General features: G+C 46.2%; 2 protein-coding genes across 4 annotated transcripts; one reads left to right on the top strand and one right to left on the bottom strand.

Annotated features, from left to right (window-relative positions):
- Window positions 1-50: 50 nt before the first annotated feature.
- Window positions 51-8,549, top strand: CCNDBP1 (cyclin D1 binding protein 1). The gene is made up of 11 exons (XM_068416354.1): window positions 51-173; window positions 351-410; window positions 1,027-1,106; window positions 1,755-1,836; window positions 2,294-2,390; window positions 3,594-3,667; window positions 3,972-4,048; window positions 4,529-4,782; window positions 5,194-5,254; window positions 6,263-6,309; window positions 6,697-8,549. The coding sequence occupies exons 1-11, from the start codon at window positions 107-109 to the stop codon at window positions 6,803-6,805; spliced, it is 1,008 nt and encodes a 335-aa protein (XP_068272455.1). The 5' UTR covers window positions 51-106; the 3' UTR covers window positions 6,806-8,549.
- On the bottom strand, window positions 7,577-17,646 carry LOC137672246 (protein 4.2-like). 3 transcript variants are annotated; one of them, XM_068416350.1, is made up of 14 exons: window positions 17,560-17,644; window positions 16,328-16,435; window positions 15,527-15,712; window positions 14,599-14,829; window positions 13,878-13,996; window positions 13,027-13,149; window positions 12,460-12,637; window positions 11,936-12,074; window positions 11,447-11,550; window positions 10,928-11,170; window positions 9,779-10,096; window positions 9,310-9,470; window positions 8,765-8,898; window positions 7,577-7,835 (listed from the first exon to the last, which is right to left on the bottom strand). In XM_068416350.1, the coding sequence occupies exons 3-14, from the start codon at window positions 15,675-15,677 to the stop codon at window positions 7,685-7,687; spliced, it is 2,052 nt and encodes a 683-aa protein (XP_068272451.1). In that variant the 5' UTR covers window positions 15,678-15,712; window positions 16,328-16,435; window positions 17,560-17,644; the 3' UTR covers window positions 7,577-7,684. The 3 variants fall into 3 exon arrangements, with proteins under 3 accessions (XP_068272451.1, XP_068272450.1, XP_068272452.1); XM_068416349.1 differs by lacking the exon at window positions 16,328-16,435 and having other exon boundaries at window positions 17,560-17,646; XM_068416351.1 differs by lacking the exons at window positions 9,310-9,470; window positions 16,328-16,435 and having other exon boundaries at window positions 7,717-7,835; window positions 17,560-17,646.
- Window positions 17,647-18,153: the final 507 nt, after the last annotated feature.

Raw genomic sequence — 18,153 nt, 5'->3', positions numbered from 1 at the left:
GCGGGACAGCGTCCGCTCCGCCGTTACCCGGAAGCGGATGTGACGCGCGGCCGGTCGATGGGCAGCCGTGAGGGGGCGGAAGGCGCCGGCCGTAGCTCCCGCGGCCATGGAGGCGCGGGAGCCGCTGCGGGAGCTGTGCGGCGCGCTGCGTGCGGTGCTGGCGCGGGTCCGAGGTGGGGGCCGGGGCCGGAGCCGGGGCCGGAGCCGGGGCCGGAGCCGGGGCCGGGGGGGGGCCGGGCCCTGGGCCGGAGCCGGAGGGGGGCCGGAGCCGGAGCCGGGGGGGGGGCCGGGGCCGGGCCGGGCCGGGCCGACTCGACTCTCCACTGGCTGAGATCTCTCTGCCTTCACAGAGGGCGAACCGGGCGAGGGCCGCGAGCCGTTCGAGCTGCTGCGCTTCTGGGACGCGCTGGGTACGTGTTGGGGAGCGGGCTGGCAGCGGGTCGACTGGCGCTGGGCCACGCTGTGGGTGCCGGGCAGGGTCAGGACCGGGCGGTGGGGCGGGCCAGGGCGGGCGCTTGGGGCTGTGGCGCAGGCCGGTTGTCCGCGGTGCCGGTGCGTGCGGGGCTCTGACTTGCAAGCGAGATCCCCGGCGGGTCTTCAGCCGGGGACTTCGGACTTCCCCTGCAGGGTGTTGGCGTTGGCAAAGCAGCGGCCAGTATCGAACAGTTGTCACAACTAGATTTTTAAAGCCTTTGGTCTCTGTTAAAGCCTCACGGCACATCCTGGTGAATGTGTTATGGACCAGGACACAAAATGTGGTTGTGGATATCACTGCCAACTATGTAAAAAAACTAGAAAAAAGCAGGCATAGGACCCATGGCACAAATACACCATGGACTGTAGTCGATTTAGTTTATGTCTTTGCATTGCCTGGAAGGAAGAAATGGTAATCAAGCAGTAGGGCAACATCTGAGATGTTGCTAATCTAGCTGCTCTGTTGTTTTATATTTTTTTTAATATTTTTATATTTTTTATATTTTACCCGAGTTACTGTCTATTCTTTTGCTCCCATTGAATCCTTTCTAGGTCAGACATTCAAAGTGACGTCACAGGAAGCTACAAAGCTGAGTCTGGCATTCTCAAGGCTTCCACTGACTTCTGCAGAGGTGAGTGAAAGCCTCCACAGACTGTGAAATTGCAGTGTTTGTGGCAAGCTTCCAGTATCTCTTGGTGCACATGACTAAAACAAAGTCGTTTGGTTTAACGCACACAAGCAATGTTGGTATGGCCTATGGATTGTAGAGTGTATTAATCCAATTCAAGAATTGCCCAGAGAGATGATTTCTGTAAGTTAGGCAGACATACCAAATAGAAGTATTCTTACATTCTTTAATTTAACAACTATAGCTGGTTGCTGATAGAGACAGGATATTGGACTGTACAGATCTTAGATCTAACAAAGAATACAGAATGTTTTTGAAGTTAATTGAGAGAAGTTTATCGCACCTGTGTTTGGAGGAGGAAAAAAAAAAAGACCTCCAGTTCAGAATAATGATCTAAGCCACCTGTTCCTTTCTGATGCCTGACCACCCCACCAGGGCATGTTTTGTTACCAAATCGTGAGGTGACTTACGATGTATACTTGCTTACTGTATCATCCTGTTGTGCTGTATTTGTTTCTCAAGCAAGATGGCCATTACTATGCTTCTCTTTTCTCAAAGCAATCTGGATGTAAGTGATTGCTTGTGAGACTTTCTAAATGTGGTGCAGCCATGCAGTACTCACGGTTAATCCTTTTGCCTGTCCGTTTTCAGGATTGCCGGAAGCTGAGTGAAGATGTACAAAATGCCATTCTTGCAGTTGCCACTGTGTACTACTGGCTCCCCAAGGGCCAAGGTAAGATAGTGACAGCAGGACAGTGACTGCTGTGTAGGGTGGTGGTTCTTTCACCACTATGTAAAGAAACCCAGTATTTCAGAGCCTCATATGAGATCTGGTATCTGCAGGAAAGCAATTTATCATGAGCAGGTAGTCCCGTTATCAGCTGTTCTGTAGACTTGCAAAATGTTTGAGTGAACCACTTGTCTGTCTACTCCTGCAGATTTCCATATGTGAAAGAGTGAGAATGTAGGAAGTTGTGTAGTTGATTGAGCATTCATATTTATAAAGTCCTGAGATCCTTATCCAGTAGTCCTTTTGGAACTGGGAAACATGTTGCTTCCTTCAAAATACCTGCAACTTCATTTATACAGTCTATGCACACAAACAGAGCTGTCTGTGTGTTCATCTTCAGCAGTTGCTTTCTGTTGGTGCTGACTTTGTGGCAACTCTGCTCTTTCTCAATCTCAACCAGGTACTACTCTTCGGAAGATGGTACGAGATGCTACCACTGAAGTAGTGGAAGGAATGATCCAACTCACAGAAACAATTCTCAGTGCTCCATTGGAGAGGTAGTAATTTTCCAGAAAAAAAAAAAAGGAAGAAAAAGTTACTAGTATACTTGTGAGGAAGCAGCAAGTGCAGCCTGCTTCCTAAGGGAAGGGGGGGAGGCAGAAGCAGAGCATTGTCATGAGGCAGGAAGAGGCAGTGGCCTCATCAGCAAAGGTCCTGTCCCCCAGTATCTGAGTGAGCAGAGCAGTGCTGGTGTGAGGGTAGTGACCTTCAGTTGAGAGTCCAGATCATCAGACAAGCCTGTAGCAGTGAGGTCAAGCTGGAAAGTCAGGCCAGCAAGTTAGGATCAGGGTCAGGTCTAGAGAGAGTAACCAGCATCAGACACCACCCAGTGATTGCCCAGCACGTCCATTACAGTAAGTTGGGTCTGAGATAAAGGCAGGAAGGTCAAATCAGTGGGTGAGGATCCTGGTCAGAATCAAGGGGGTATGAGACTGGGTGGAGACATAACTGCTACACAGCTGTGAGGTAGTACAAACAGGGCCCAGTGAGAGAACTTCAAGGTAAAAGCATCTCCTAGGGTAAGGGAGGGCTGGCCCTCACTTCTAGCTTTGTTCACAGTACCTCCTATCAGCAAAGGAGCTGACCTTGTACTTAGCCAACTAAACTCCTGGGAGGGTGGAATACACTGAAGGCCCTGACAGTACCCTCTTGTCCCAGTGACTGAGTCAGGTACATTTGCCTACGTGGAGAATAGATTTTCACCCTGTCTGTGGCAAGGAAGGATGGGAGCAGGATTCCCATGAAGGTGCTGGATAGCATTTGCACTGTTTGGCAGTTTTTGTCCTTGGAGTGAACCGTCGTATGCAACGATTGCACAACTTTATAAAGCTAGTTATTGGACCACTGTGGACCACTTCCTCTCTTTACGGATTACACGCCACTGCCCTTAGGCAGAGGTCAGCAATCTCTAATACAGACTTCTGATTTGCATAGATTGTGGAAGATAAATAATATGCTTGAGCATCTTGGGAGGCCTTTGTAAGAGGCTCCTGCTTGTTGTTCCAACGGATTATTAAACTCAGTAGAAGCCAGCACTTCTTGCTTTACACAGACATGAGATACTAGTGACAAGCCGGTTGGTGACATCTTTCCAGCAGAGCTTCTACTAGTGTGCATCATCTTTGGTGCAGAAGATAAAAACACAGTCTGGCAGAGTGGTGTTGCTGAGTCTGACTTTGGGGGGCTTTGTTTTGTTTCAGCTTGTCTCAGGAACAGCTTATATCAACTGGTGGTGTGTGGGAGGCATGTGAGCAAGTGTCCAACCTGCCACGAGGTGAGTATTGTATATGCAGGACAACAGAACTAGGACGTGTTGTCTTGGAATATTGATAGCCCTTGCAAGGGGCATTCTAGCTAGTACAATGAAGGCGCACTCATTCTGCAAAACCCGACTTTTTGAAATGTGTAAACTTGGAAGCCAGGCCAGGTTCTTTCAATGGCAACAATTCAGCTCTGAGCTCTGCGAAAAGTTTGATCCCATAATCTCAAGATCTAATAATCACGAGCCTAGATGGGTGTTGTTGCAAGCTGATTTGAATCACTGCGGTGCCAAAGTTTTCATCCTTTTGCTTTTGCAGATAACCAGGCAGCAGTTGCGTCAGCTCTGGCTGCATGCCTAGGTGTGGTCAAGGATGCTCTGGAGGAAATGGAACGTGTAAGGAAGCCCCTAAGCCTTTGAGGAACCTGCAGTGATGGTTCAGTGATGGAACAGAGGGATTGTTTTATATACAGGCTTTGATTTAAATTTGTTTTGATAAGAGCTAGATTATTGTATTGTGCCTAAATCTTAATGAGTTTTTAAACTCAAGCCTGGTTTACTTTATATAACATTTCCATAAAGCCATATCCAGAATTGTGGGGGACTGGGGCAGGGCAGCAGGGTGGTTTAGGTTGATGTAAGAATGGTGCTATTTGCCAGGTTTTTGCTGTTTGCTCTGTTGAGTTGGAGTGGGGGATTAGTTTTTCTTAATCCAGTCCTGCTAGGATTAACAGAATCTGGCAACTGAGATGCTGGCTGGAGAGAGATTCCTCCATAAATTATTAGTATGATTTCTAGGCTATGTTTTCCCTTTCCTCCTGGGTATTGCTGGAATTGATGTTAGGCACTGGTTTCTTGGTGCATCTATGTTCTCAGGCTCTGGTGGAAGGGCAAGACCCCTACAGTGACATCATGGAAGATGAAGAGCTGGGCTTTCGGGGCAACAGAGATACGTATTGGTCAGAAGCTGACCGGAAGCTGCTTAGCTCCTGCATGGGATTAATGAAGGCTTCTAAAGCTTGCCTGAAGAAGGTCTTGGGTGTAGTGAAGGCTTACGGCAAAGCTGATTCTCCAGAGCAGATCGCTCAGCTGGATGATCTTGCAGACATTGCTAATGAGATCAGTCCAAGGTAAGCAGGCCTCTCCCCGTGCCACTTCTTGCTCCAAAGCAGTCCCTGTCTTTCTTGAGGTCTAGAGAACAGATTAGGAAAGCCTGTGTGATATTGAAGTTGTGAGCATGTGGTGGAAGCAGGTGTGGTGGGAAGAGTATTATGGCATAGGCTGTTGAGAGTTGTGTGAGTTAGAAAAGGAACATATGTTGCAGCTTGGGGTGGAGCTGTGGCCATGTCTCGTTCTGAGGTGGGAGTGGCACACAGATGCCTGAGAAGGCAGTGAGAAGCATCCCATGGGTATGACTGACATCTCCTTGTCATGCACTGCCATTCCTGATTTACATCCAGGGCGGGTGTAGGCTTTGACCAGGATCCATGAGTTGTGCTATCAGGACCTTTCTTCCATTGCTCCCTTCTCTTCTATTCTAGTGTTGATGAGCTGGCACTGAGCATGTATCCACCTATGAACCAGCTGGCTGTGCGACTCAATGTAAGTGTCCGCAGCCTGCATGTGGGCCTACTGACTTGGCTGTAGAGAAGGGGAAGAAATAAAATCGGAGGGATTATGTGTCTGTGAGGGAGAGGTGGGTGTTAGTCACTGTCTCAGTAACAAGTTCTTAGGGATGAAGAGTCCCCTTTGATTTGTGCACACTTAGCTTCCTTCAGGTGGAAATGCATTCCTCATCTTTACTTCTTCAGGGAAGAGCATGGCCACTTGAACTTCAACTCTGAACTGTAATCCATAGAGACATCCAATGACAGTACCTCAGGAAAGTGAGGTCTGAGGCTGCAGATGTACTGCATGTCTACTTTTTTCCTTGGGTAATGTAGACTTGCTCAAATAAAGTTATCTACATTGAAAATACAAATCAAAAATTCTCACAGTGTGGTTAAGCACTGAAACAAACTGCTCAGAGAAGCAGTGGAATCTCCATCTTTAGCAATACTCAACACTTGACTGGGCAAGGCTCTGAGCAACCTAACTGAACTTTGAGGTAGGCCTTGCTTTGAGCAGGAGGTTGTACTTAGCTGACTTCCTGGGGTCTCTTGCATCATAAGTTAAGCACATATCTTCTCATATCTGACGTTTTTTATTCTTAATTCTGGTTTCATGCCTTTGGCCAGTGGCTTGATTTTAGGGGGCAAAAAATAAAGTATTGCTTAATATTAAATCGCATTACCATCTGTCACTTGTAACTTCGTGCCTTAGTATCAGTTATCAATTTCTAAGTCTTATCTTTTTAAAGAAAAAAGCATTTTAACGTGTGCTTGAAAAAACAGCCTGCCTTTATTTTCACCTGTCCCAGCAAACAGTAGATTGGGAGACACTCCCAGCATGGCAGTTATAGATAGCTTTCTTCTGCATCAGGATCTCTGTCAGTTCTCCTCGTTCTTGGCTGTTGGGCATTCCTGCACCCCACTTTCTTTCCTAGTACTGCTGAGCTCCTTTTTTTTTATCGTGTTTGGCTCACTTTATTTCCCTTCTATTTCTTTCTAGGCTGCTAAGTTGGCCTCGGTATTAAAGAAAGTCTTAGAGATTACAAAGTGAGTATGAGTTACAGTTTTACAAGTGTGTGTTCTCTGCTATGAAGGTTGGTATCTTTCTGCTTCCTGTCAAAGATGACTCATTTCTAGACAGTAAATGCTGGCATTTTTGAATAATTATGATGTTATCCAGTCACAAAGGGATGAGGGTGAGAAAAGGATGGTAGGAGTGAAAGTGGTTCCCACTGAAGACACACACATATGTGTTAAGGTTTGGGACTGGAGACATGGATGTGGGTTCTTCCGTGCTCAAAGCACTCTCGGGCTATAGCGGTCCTGTTTTAATGCAGTGGGAATTCAGCACTTCACAATACCCATTTGTTGTCTGGATGCATAGCTACAAGACACCCAGGAGGCTTTCCTAATAAATTTCCTCCACTTTTGCAGGACAAGCCATGTATGTCCACCATCAGAGGAAGGCTGGGTGCAGTTTCTAACTGGTGCAGTAGATCACAACATGAACAAAATCAAGAACTTCACACAGGGTCATCTTTAGCTCTTCTGTACCTACATGTATTGCTGCCACTGGCTCTGGCATATGCTTTTCCAGTGAATCTTGCTGTTCAGCTACTGGGAGAATGATGAGGAAAATGTTTTTAGGAGAGAACTTTACTGCCAGTTGGTAAAACTTTCCTGAGAAGTTGCTCTTTGCAATTGCAGAAGGTGTCATTTTGCTTGGATTCCTGGGATGGTGCAGTGCTGCATCTTAATGCTGTGAAGGTGCCCCATTCTTCAGACATTACAACGCCTGTGGGGTTCAAAGAACAATAAAATATTGCTAGATTTGCATGAGTGGCTTTATCTGTTTTTCAGGTGGTAGAGGATATATACAGAAAGAAAGGGTCTTGCTTCTTTTGCAGTCAGCCCGATGAACCATTAAACAATAAGCAGCAATGCTGCTGTTTCCTGTCTGACCTTAGAGAAGGGTGAACTATCTTTTCTCTTTCCTCAGAAAGCAGTAGAAAATACTATTTACTGCCTTACCAATGTCAAGGATCTGTAGGGGGATAAGAGTATATCTCTAGAGAAACACTACATCTATGATCACTTTAAAGTTCTAGGATATCATTTTTTGCCACGGGTGGGGAAAAATGACTAAGCGGTGGTGGGTTCAGCACATACGCATGGTGAGAAATGCAGCATCTGCTTGAGCATTTGGCCTGTCTTTGTCACAGTAAGGTTCAGCTTACACAACTGGAGAGTGGGCATAGTGGCAGATGGGAGAGAGTTAAGTTTGTACAAATAATCAAAGTCAGACATGGTCTTAAATATAACTTTAATTAAATTGTTAACATCTCTGCTTGCCTCAGATCAGGGCGCAACTCATGACCACTCTTTTATAAACAGGACAGCAGGACCTGTTCTAAGCTTGGCATCAGGCAGCTGCAATGTCGGTAGTTTTGTAGCTCTTCAGGTTCTGGAGTTGAAGGCAGGTAAGCCGTGCAGTGAGTCTTCTGGGCCCTGCTTGGGTGGGGGTGAGTGGGATTTGTAGTTCTTGAATGGTTTTAGGTTGCACAGAGCCTAACCTGGAAGGAGAGAAGGGATTATACAGGAAGCACACCTCTTTGTATTTCTAGTTCCCAGGGCCCAGGCATTTGCTAGACGGGAGCGTGGTGCCAAAAAAAAGGAAAGAAAAAAAGTAGAAGGTGGATAGCAGTTATCTAAATTACTGCAATGGAATTGTGATCTGACAGTAGTTTAGGAGTGAGATATGACAGGAGGATTGATGAAGGCATCTAAGGTTATTTTGTCTTAATGCAGCTTTCTTGTGATTCTGTGATTCTTGAGAGAAATGTGTTTGTTTTTTTTTCATGTGAAGGAGAGCATGCCATTTTGGATGACTCTTGGCTAAATCAGGTTTGCCTGGTTCTTCAGCAGAGAAGGGGAAGACACTGTTAAAATTGTACCCAAGGACTAACTTTATTGCTGACAGTGGGTAATGGGTGGAGAGATATGTCACAAACAGTATAGTTTTACCCCACTTATGGATGTTCAAGTAGCTAGCTAAAAAGCAATTGATTTCTCAACAGCAAATAATTTCTAAATTTCATACCTCTTTTCAGTGACCTATAACTGTTGTCTTATTTAATGTGTATTTCTGCCTAAGTCTTGTGGTACTTCTTTTGTTACCCTTTTTGTTGGCAGGGGGCTTTCCTTCTGCTGTCTAGGCCTTTGGGGTTGAAGCTTTCACAAATGTCTTACTGGCTTCAATTTATGTATTACACATCTGTTGAAAGTTCTGTTACCTGACTTTTCTCCTTTTCAGTGTAAAAATCTTCTGTATTATCTGTAAATAAACGACGGGATGCCTGGGGCTTTGATGCTGTAGCAGTCTCTTCCTGCCACGTTGTTACCTGCTTATTTTGGGGGACAGCCTTGCCTGTGCAAGGGTTTCTCTAGCTTGTATTGTGTCTTTTCCCATTTACCATTCTTAGGTCAATCAGTTTGTACTTACTTGTACTTCCTTTGTCTGTAAATGAGCCCTCGCCCTGCAACCACTATCGCACACTTCTCCAAGGGTTCGGTGAGAGGGTTCAGGAGGCTGATCTTTGCAGTGCTTGGCTGATACTGTACCATGTTTTCTGGAAACTGTTGAAAGAAGGAAATGAGCTGAAACTGAGAGGAGAGAGTCCCTTTTGTGATTAAAGGGAGATAAATGATTTTTTGGTGCCAGAGGTCTCAGCCTGAGCTGCAGTGCCAGAAGAGGCACAGTCCAGCTTACTTTCTTCTCAACTACAGTCTTCTGCAGCCTCTGATTTCCAGACTGGTGAGTGAGTCAGGAGTCATCGGGATTTCTTTATGCTCACACATAGACAAGGTAGAAGTGGGAGTACTGTATACAACAGTGTGGCACAACTTGCGTCTCCCAAACTGATGTCTCAGTGCTTTGAAAGAAGACAGCATGAGGAGAGCCACTCAACCCAGCAGATTTTTTGCTGCTTATGACTATGAAAGCTGTTTTCTCGCTACTGCAGTAACAGAATGATAGACCGATCTAACCTCAATAGTGAGAGGGGGATCACAAATGCTGATCTCTTCCTGTGCAAAGTATATGTAGAAGGTGTCCTCATCTGTCAGCATGGCAGTCAGCCTAAGCAGATGGTTCTCTCCCAACTCTTTTCTGTACCGTGAGTAAGGCACAAAGACCTGCAGGTTGTTAGCTGGAATAGAGAGTGGTGAAATACAGGTGACAATGCAGATATGTACAGTCTGGTCTTAGCCTGCATGGCACGTAGGAGTGTTTAGTGCCCAACATTGTACTAAAAGCTGCAGCATTTAAAAGCTTAAGTGATCCCAACTGGATTTGCAGATTCAAAATCTCTAAGGTGATGTTGCCAAAGTATTTTATTTCTATCACCTACAATGTACTATTCAGCCAGCCTTTTGTAAACTTAGGGCTAAATGCATTTTTCCTGAAGTGAGAGGACTAGATACCCTTTTCTAGCTATGCACTCAGTACAGTCCTTACCCTCATTGCTTTTGAGGATAAAATGAAACTCTTCCTTCCAAAATTGGGTAATGGGCACACCATTATAATGTAGAGACTGGGCCCCAACTATTAGATGAGTAGCCTTTTCACCACCACTGTGGTTAAACACTTCAATGGAAAGTGGAACATCTTGTCCCAGTAGCAGAGAACTCTTTGACTGGAGTTGGATGAAAAGGTTAACTGGCTCTTCAAGGGCAGTAGGAATGGAGCTAAACTCTGTTTTGCTGCTGCTGGTTGTCTCAAGTTTCTTTATCTTTCTGTAGGCTTTGTCAAGTACTTCTTTTTCCTGAAGAGAACCTGTCACAAAAAAGGGAGCACATATTTTAGTATTCTTCACTGTTTACTAGTGTGAAGCAGTAAATGCAGAAGGATGGTGTTGAATTATCCTGGCAGTACTGTAGATAACTGTTTCTAAGAGCATAGAGAGATATCCTGTTGTGCTTCTGGTTGGAGCAGTTTGAGAATTTCACCTGACAGGACATTCACTGGATGTACCTGAAAGATTCTACTTGGAAAGATTTGTCGTAGTTTTTAAAGCACCTTGGTGCTAACATCTGTCAGAGTAAAAGAGGCAGTTGCCTCTTTAACTATAGCTGTAGCTAGGGCACAGTACTATGTTCTCTTGTGATGGACTGCAGCTGAGGAGACAACATGCCATAGGCTGAGATGAGGTGGCAGGATTGGGTCAGGGAAACAGCACTCAGATTCTGAAGGGGGACCTGCTTTTTGAAGGAGGGATTTAGGCAATATCTGGGAGCCCAACAGTCCTTTTCAGAAAGCTGGAGTCTGAAATACATCTCTCTGTATTATGGGGATAATGAGAGGTGCACGTACAGAGTGTACAGGTAACAGACATCAGGAAAGGTTTTCCAGACAGGAAAGTGGCTCGTGAAGAAAGGCTTGGCCTTCTAGAGAGCTGGTTAATGTAATAAAGCAGGATGAAATTTGGGTTATGACCTGTGCTTTGATTCTGTAGACAGCAAGAGTAAGGTGTTCTTGTGCCATTCGGGAAGGGGAAGTAGTGAGAAGCAGATGACCCTAATGCTCTGGTATGGCTCTGCTCTCTAGTCCTTTACTCTCACTTGTAACACTGGCAGGGAATGTGCTTGGCCACTAGCTACCCCGTACCTTCAGGATACTTGTAGTTGTGTGTGATATCCTCACAGCGCTCGCTGCCCACACTCTTGGTGCTGATGTTGTTGCCAGTGTACTTTGGGCCACCGAGAGCTGGCTTGAGGGTGTCATCGGCTTTTTGTATCCAGACCTGGCACTTGGCATTGATGGCAGCAAAGAAGTAGCAGACATCATAACCAACTTCTGTGTCCCCTTCCTTGATGGCTTGAACAGGGGCTGGCCCACAGAAGGATGGACCTGAAGAGAAAATGTGGCCCAGTTAAGATTCAGATGCTTTACCAACTAGACCCATGCCTAGTTTAGACCTATACTGGGAGTGGTGAAGTGTCTAGCTTAAGAGGGCATTAAGGAGCAGGGCTGTGATAGAGGTCTTAGAGCTACACAAGCTGCACAAACCAAACAGATGAACTTCCATTGGAAGTTGGGGAAGGGAGGAATATGGAACTGCTTTATTTGCTCCTCGCTCCACTCCCCACCCCTTTCCTCCTCCCAAGTCCGTCTTTGGTATCTTACCTTTGCTTTTTTCCTGGCAGGTGGCATCCAGTGCCTGCCACCCGCTGTACTCTGGTAGCAAGTCTGCTCGAGCCATCCAGCATTCGTTCCAAACATGGAAGGTCCTGCAAGAGACAACATCACATGCTTATACTAAGGGACTGAGCCCTGAGGTACAGTAAAATTTTAGCCAAACCACAGCCAATTAATGCTCCTTTGAAAGAGCTCAGTGCGTGTTGAGGAGAGCAGAGACCATGGTTTTTGACACAAGTGGAGTTTCTCCAGCTGGACTGGGCTATCATTCTTCCTTTGTGGGCCCTAGTAATAGGGCACTCTTCAGTTTGGGTTGTGGCAATTTCTCAAGAACAGGTCATATAGACAGGATCTCAGCTGAGCTGTCTTCTATCCTCCTCCCTGCCACTGTTTACCTCTTTCTTTCCCCCCCTCTATCACTTCCTAGATCCAGGTATTGTCTCAAGTTCTTGCTTGGGTCCTGCCATATTTTCTTACCAGACACGGGCACTCTTGTCTTGTGTAAGCAGTGTCCCATCTTCATCATAATACTCATCCACACTCAGGCTGCTGTTAGTGTTGTGAGCCCACGTAAAGCCCGTGACCACCCTGGTAGGAATTCCCAGGCACCTCAGAACTGTGCAGAAGAAAGAGCTGTGAATCAGTTGTGAATCCTGCCCTAAGGGTGCCTCCGCTGATAGATGTAGAGCCTTTTTTGGTGCTAGGCCTATTAGGAATGGCTCCAGGTCTGCTGTTCCGGACTTTGCAAGAGGCATCGCCCCCTCAGGAAATAAGCTATCGTAGGTGCGTTCAGTGAACAGTGTGTACTGATACTCTTTTATTTCAAAGCTAGCGATGCTGAATGTTGATGAGGTAACTCTGAGGATCTACCTCTCACCTAAAGATTAAAGGTTATGTTACTGGGTCCTGTGTAAATACAGGAATTTAGGCATAGGCTCTAGAGGTTCTGCAGACCAAATAAGGCTTTGCTCAACACAAAAGTCTTTGAACCACCACTGTACCTGAACACATGACTGCAGCAAACGCCCAGCACTGCCCATAGCGGACAGGCTTGCATTGCGATGCAACCCACTGCCGGAGGATGGGGCTGCTTCCCAGCCACTTGAAAGGGGATGTCCCATTATAGTATTGCCCGGTCCCACATTCTGTCAGGATTCCTCTAAACTCATCGCAGTTCAGCTGCAGGAAAGGAGGAGGGAAAGATGGATTAAGGAATTGCCTTTCTTTGGTAGGTACACTTTATCCTGTTCGATGAAGCTACTCCCAAGGCAGATGAAACCAAAAGGATTCTTTGTGCAAAGCACAAAGGTCGTGGCTGAGCAGAAGAGGTACAACAGTCTCCCACAAGATTTGTCCAGTAAGTGTACTGTCATTGCTAATAAACTCCTGCAGCGCAGGAATATCAGGAAGGGCTGGAGAAGGGCAGGAGGCGTTGTTTGGAACAGCCCTGGGCAGGCGTCCTCTTTGATCAGTGTGTTGCCATAAACTGGGATTGGGAAGATGCTAGCCTTCACTTTGCATTACGGGCCTTCTCTGCTAGGGTCAGGGCTGCTGTCTGCTCTCCTTACCATGGCAGCAACTGTGCGGCAGATGTAAATAGGGTTCTTGCGCTGGGTGTGATCCTTGTCTCGTTGATGGCGTTCACCTACATCCAGCAGTGTGAAGCAGATGTCAACAATATCCTCCTCAAACTGAAACAAGAACATGTCATTTCAGGAAATTTGGCCTGAACATTTGTTCCCTGGAGTCCCTGCAAGGGTTTGCAACTGTGCAGATTATTTCTCCCTTTCTACTGATGGTCTTATATAAGTGGGCTGTGGAAGAGAGCTCCAGGCAGAGATTTGGAGGGGGAGCACAGCATACTAAAAGCAGACCTACAGCTTTACTGAAGCAGGGTGGGAAATGCATTAGCATGATGCTGCATCCACTGATTAAGGGAAATTGATGCTTTTCTGGAGCACTCTTTAGGTTGGCACAGAGGTACTTTTGTGATCTGGTGGCACTAAAGTTGAATAAAATCCTGTTCTAATCACTGGCTGTGTCAGATGGCCTTGGGCAAATCGGAAGATCTACTTGTCCTCACTTTACCTGTAAAATAGAGACAGTAATACTAAGCTCTGTTAAATGCTTTTATACCTGTTGCTGAAGACACACAAAGCCCAGATATAGATCGGTGCATTTCTTCGTAGAAGACAGCCTGAGAAGGTAGCTAAAATTATGTATACTGGGTTATGGGACTTCATACACAGGTCCCTGTTCTTCTGCACAGTCTTAGACAAAGACAGTGAGTGCAGAGTGCAAGTTCTTTCATCAAAGCCACAGTATGGAAACGGATAGCATCCTTTACACACAGGAGATATGCACTCTTCCTCTGCAGGTGGCTGTAAGAGAGCATGGACATATTGGACCTCTTGCTTACCTGACCGAAGTCCCAGGGTTGTGCTAGGACTGCATTTTCAGTCCCCCAGTAGATGACACCCTCTTGGTTTAAAACGTACTCCTGCCGCTGGGCCTCATTAGCCAAGAACACCTCATCATCTAGATTAGATGAAAAAAGTATCAGGAAGAAAGCATTCCTGGTCTCAGATGCACTTGCATCCCTCTTACATCAGCAGATTCCGCGGCACTCCAGGGACTTCGGCAGTCCCTGGCATTCTGCCCTGGGAAAATACCACAGATTCTGAATCAGACAGGAAAGAAGAATTTGTCATTTCTGTTTCCTTGTTCAAAAAGTTCCTCCAGAGCTAGGCTATTGCACTAGCTAGCTCTTTTACTTTCCTGGCTGTTGATTTCCCTATTCCTAAGAAAGACAGAGTGGCCTTAATCAGACCAATGATAATCTTGACTCATCGTAAAATCTTTATTATAGGAAACACTTTATCAAACATTTTTCCCTTAGCAGGAGGACGAGTCTCTGCAGTGGAGTACTCCAGGCATGGGGCAGAAGTGCTGAGGCGGGCAGCTTTGAGCTTTTATTAGCCCCTACCTCCTTCCTAAGGTGCTGCGAGGAGGAGGGCAGGAGTGGCAGGGAGCACTAGGTGAGTCAGCCTCAACCTTCATGGAGGCAGCGAGCCAGAGCTCAGAAGCTGTTTTTGTGAAGTGACTGATCCCAGCCTGCCTTTCTGTTTCTGACCACATACCTTGGCACCAGGGATTAAAGAGAAGAGTGAAGTTTCCCAGGAGACAGTAAGACTTGGAGGCATGTAAAAGCAGAGTGTACTGGCCAATGGGAGCATTGGCAGGCGTGTTCACAGAGATGGTCCAGAAGCATGGGTCCTGTTCTTCCAGTGCCGCGCTCCACTGCTTCTGGTGTCCAAGGCTGGAGATGGGAAATTCAGTCTGGGTTCCATCTGCTTTGGAAGGATGTGATCCTGCAGCCAAAGAGATCTGGTTGTGTCTATTCCAGACATGCATCCTCCCCCCCTGCAGATTGCAGGGACCTTGTCTGTATCTGGATCCATAGCTTCCCTTTCTTGTGAGAGAGTCTTAACCCTTTAGCAGCTTAATGCCTAGTGAATCTTCCTAAGGTTAGTGCTGCACTGAGGCCTCCATGTTTGAAAGTGGAATGTGTATTTCATAGATCTGTAGAAACCAGGAACAGCCAGAATGGTGCAGACCTACTGGTCCTGGGATTCAGTGTTTTGTAACAAAAGTCATAGCCAAATGCTCAGATTATGGTAAAACAAGCTGGGGCTGAATGCTGCTGCCCTTCTCAGGGGTCTCACTAGAAAACACTCTAACAAAAAACATCTGTAACAGGCTAGCTAAGTTTGAACATTCCTAAACCAAAAGCCAGGAGAGAGGAGAGTTCCCCTGAGTACTTTCAAATTACAGAGTAGTGAACCTGTGTTGGTTATTGTGCTGCACTCTCTCTTCTGGAAAGAGATCTAGTTTTGACCCTGTAGTCCCAGCAGCAGGAGACTCTACTTTGCCTTAGATACACAGTTCACTGGCCTCACTTCTAAATGTGGGCACCTGTGTCTAGCTCTGGAGATGGCTTTTGCCACCAGCTCTGTTCTTCAGGTGGGTGGAAGACCAGAGCTCTGATAGGTACGGTAATGATGTTACCTGTCTGTACTGTGAGGAAGGTCCTCTTCAGCTGCTTCAGGTAGCTGTGTATTGGAGCTGAGAAGCTCACAGTCATAGTGAATGGCTGCCCCCGCCTCACCATAAGCTTTTCAGTGCTGATTTCTTCTGTGTGGTGGGTGGTGTTGTTCATTATGATCTTGAAATCACACTTTTTGATGCTCAGACCTGTAATGTGAGAAGATATAGAATGAGTTGGGGGCTGTGAGCTGCCCACAGTCTCACCCTGGGCCACATCCTGAGACACACAAGCAGCTGATCATGTGTTTATCCACTCAGACAGTGTCCCCCTGCCTTTGAGAGTTTCTGCCCAGTAACTGTAAGGGCCTTCACTCTGAGCTTGGTTGTTCTTGTGTCAAGTGGCTAATAAGATGCCTTTGCTTATACCTTAGCATCATTAAGTCAACCAAGTGATTATGCAAAAGCTCCTTCGTGCCCAGGAAAGGACATGGAACAGACCTGAGCATTTAAATGATACAGATGTTGTGGTTAGCACTGAGCATGCACTGTGACTGCATTTGAAGTCTTAACTCTGTGTACTCAAGGGCACCAATGGCACTCAAAGCAGCATCTCTCCACATGGATACATAGTTGAAATTGTGCACAGGAGACAGGCTGTTACACCCCACTTGCAATGTGGGTGCAAGCTCTTCCAACAGTTACTGCACTATGTATGTCTGATATACACCAAAGACCAGCAACTGGTGCAAACTTCACTGCTGGTTCAAATGCAGTGTGGCTGTATAGTCCTGGAACTATGCTGGATCACAGCAAATCAAATACCAGTTGTTCCTTCTTTGCACCACGTTGGCAATCTCGCACCCAGAGCTGCAGGAGACAGAAGAGCTCCTCCTCCTCCTCCTGTCTCCTACACATGCATCATACATGCTTCTGTCCAGAACCAGAAGAGAGAAAAAAATTGTCACCATTTCAAGTACCCACTTTGGTGCTCAGTGACTGTAGTGTGATCACATACGTGCACTTTTCTTCTGGTTTTGGTGGTGTTCTTAATTTTTTCAGACTTCTTGCTGAGAAGCATATAACACAGTGGTGAGCCTTGGGATCAACCTGACCTCACTTATCTCTTCAGCTCCCAACTCATCACTAAGATTCTTGAACCTGTGGCTTGTAACTGCTCCCCCTTATAGGACACATCCTGTCACCCACCTCCCCTTCCCCTGCTATCTAAAGCCATCACTCATGTGCTAAAGCCACAACTCCTACGCTTTGCAGTTTTCATTGATCTGCTCTCTCCTTATGTCTAACTTGCCTTGTCCTCTTAATTGATACCTTCTCCCATTGCTGTTGTCCCTTCTGTGTTTGTTGTGGGAGTCCCACTGGATTGTGTGCTTTGTTTATTTTTTCTCATATGAGTTTTGTCATGCATTGTTTTCAGTGAATGATTCTGGTCTGGCTTTCAAATCCCTCTATGACTGTCCCAGTTCATAGCCCTGCACCAGTTTAAGCTTTACAGAGCCAGCTCTAACCTTGTATATTTTTCTTCTCTGTGATGAAGATGTCTGTTCTGGCTATCTTGTAGACTGGTGGGTCATATGCAGTCTGGCTCCCTCTCCTTCATATGACTTTTCATGGATCTTATTGTCACTTTCTTTAAGGTTGCCTGGAACCTGGACCCTCTGCTTGCTCAAGTGGCTAAAACAGTCATCTCTCTGCTTCAGTTTTGTAGTCTGGCTTACCGCCCCCCACCCCCTGCCCCCCATCTCCTATGTTAAGGATAACTCTCTTGCCTTTGCTTCCAAACTCTTACGTTTGCCTTAGCTGCCTTTTACGGCTTCTCTCAAACTCCTCTTAGGCATTGATACCAGCTTTTGTTTGCTGTCCCTTTTTATGCAGTTGAACTCCCTTAGCTTTTAGAGCATTTTCTTGGCTCCTGCCCGGTAAGAAGCTCACCTCTTCTACAAGCCTCATGAACACTGTCTTGGAGCAGAGACAGTTGTTCTTCCTCACAGACAGCTGGCAAATGCTTGGGACTAACCAAAGTGATTTTTGCTTACCTTGGCCCATGTCTAGTTCCCTGTACCGTGAAAGTCTTCAGCTCCTGCTTGTTCTGGTGGGCAATGGCTCCTTCCTTCAGCTTTCTTTAAAAATTATCCACTTGCAAAGTTGTTTGCTCAATTTCTTTATACAGGGTGGGACGTGATGTTGCCACCTCTCCTTCAGCTTATCTTGCAGGCCTGCTGTGCAGAAGTTGGACTCTTATCTCTCTGACCACACTAAAGAGACCCACAGAAAGGGGTGACTTTTCATACCTACAGATGAGGTTAAATTCCAGAGCGGGATGTGAAGCCTTTAAAGACAGGCAGTGACAATTTCTTCGAAGAGCTGGGCACTACGGGCCCCAGAACAGGAAATGCAAATCTTAACTTGGCTCTAAACAATGCACAGAGTGCACTTCAAATGTGTTGAAGAGCTACTCTCCAGCATTGACTCTAAGCTACTTAAATCCTAAACCCTTCAAGGAGTGAAAAAAAAAAAAAAGTCAATACATCCATTGCACTTATGCCTAATGCAAAAAAGTGAAACCATCTCAAAATGAGGAAATTTGTTAAAAGCAACAACTAAAAAAAGTAGAATTTCTGTAGCATAAT

Source organism: Nyctibius grandis, chromosome 19, assembly GCF_013368605.1.
Source record: "Nyctibius grandis isolate bNycGra1 chromosome 19, bNycGra1.pri, whole genome shotgun sequence".
NCBI lineage: Eukaryota > Metazoa > Chordata > Aves > Nyctibiiformes > Nyctibiidae > Nyctibius > Nyctibius grandis.
Note: the sequence above shows the minus strand (reverse complement) of the source record. Positions and strands in the feature narration are given on the sequence as shown.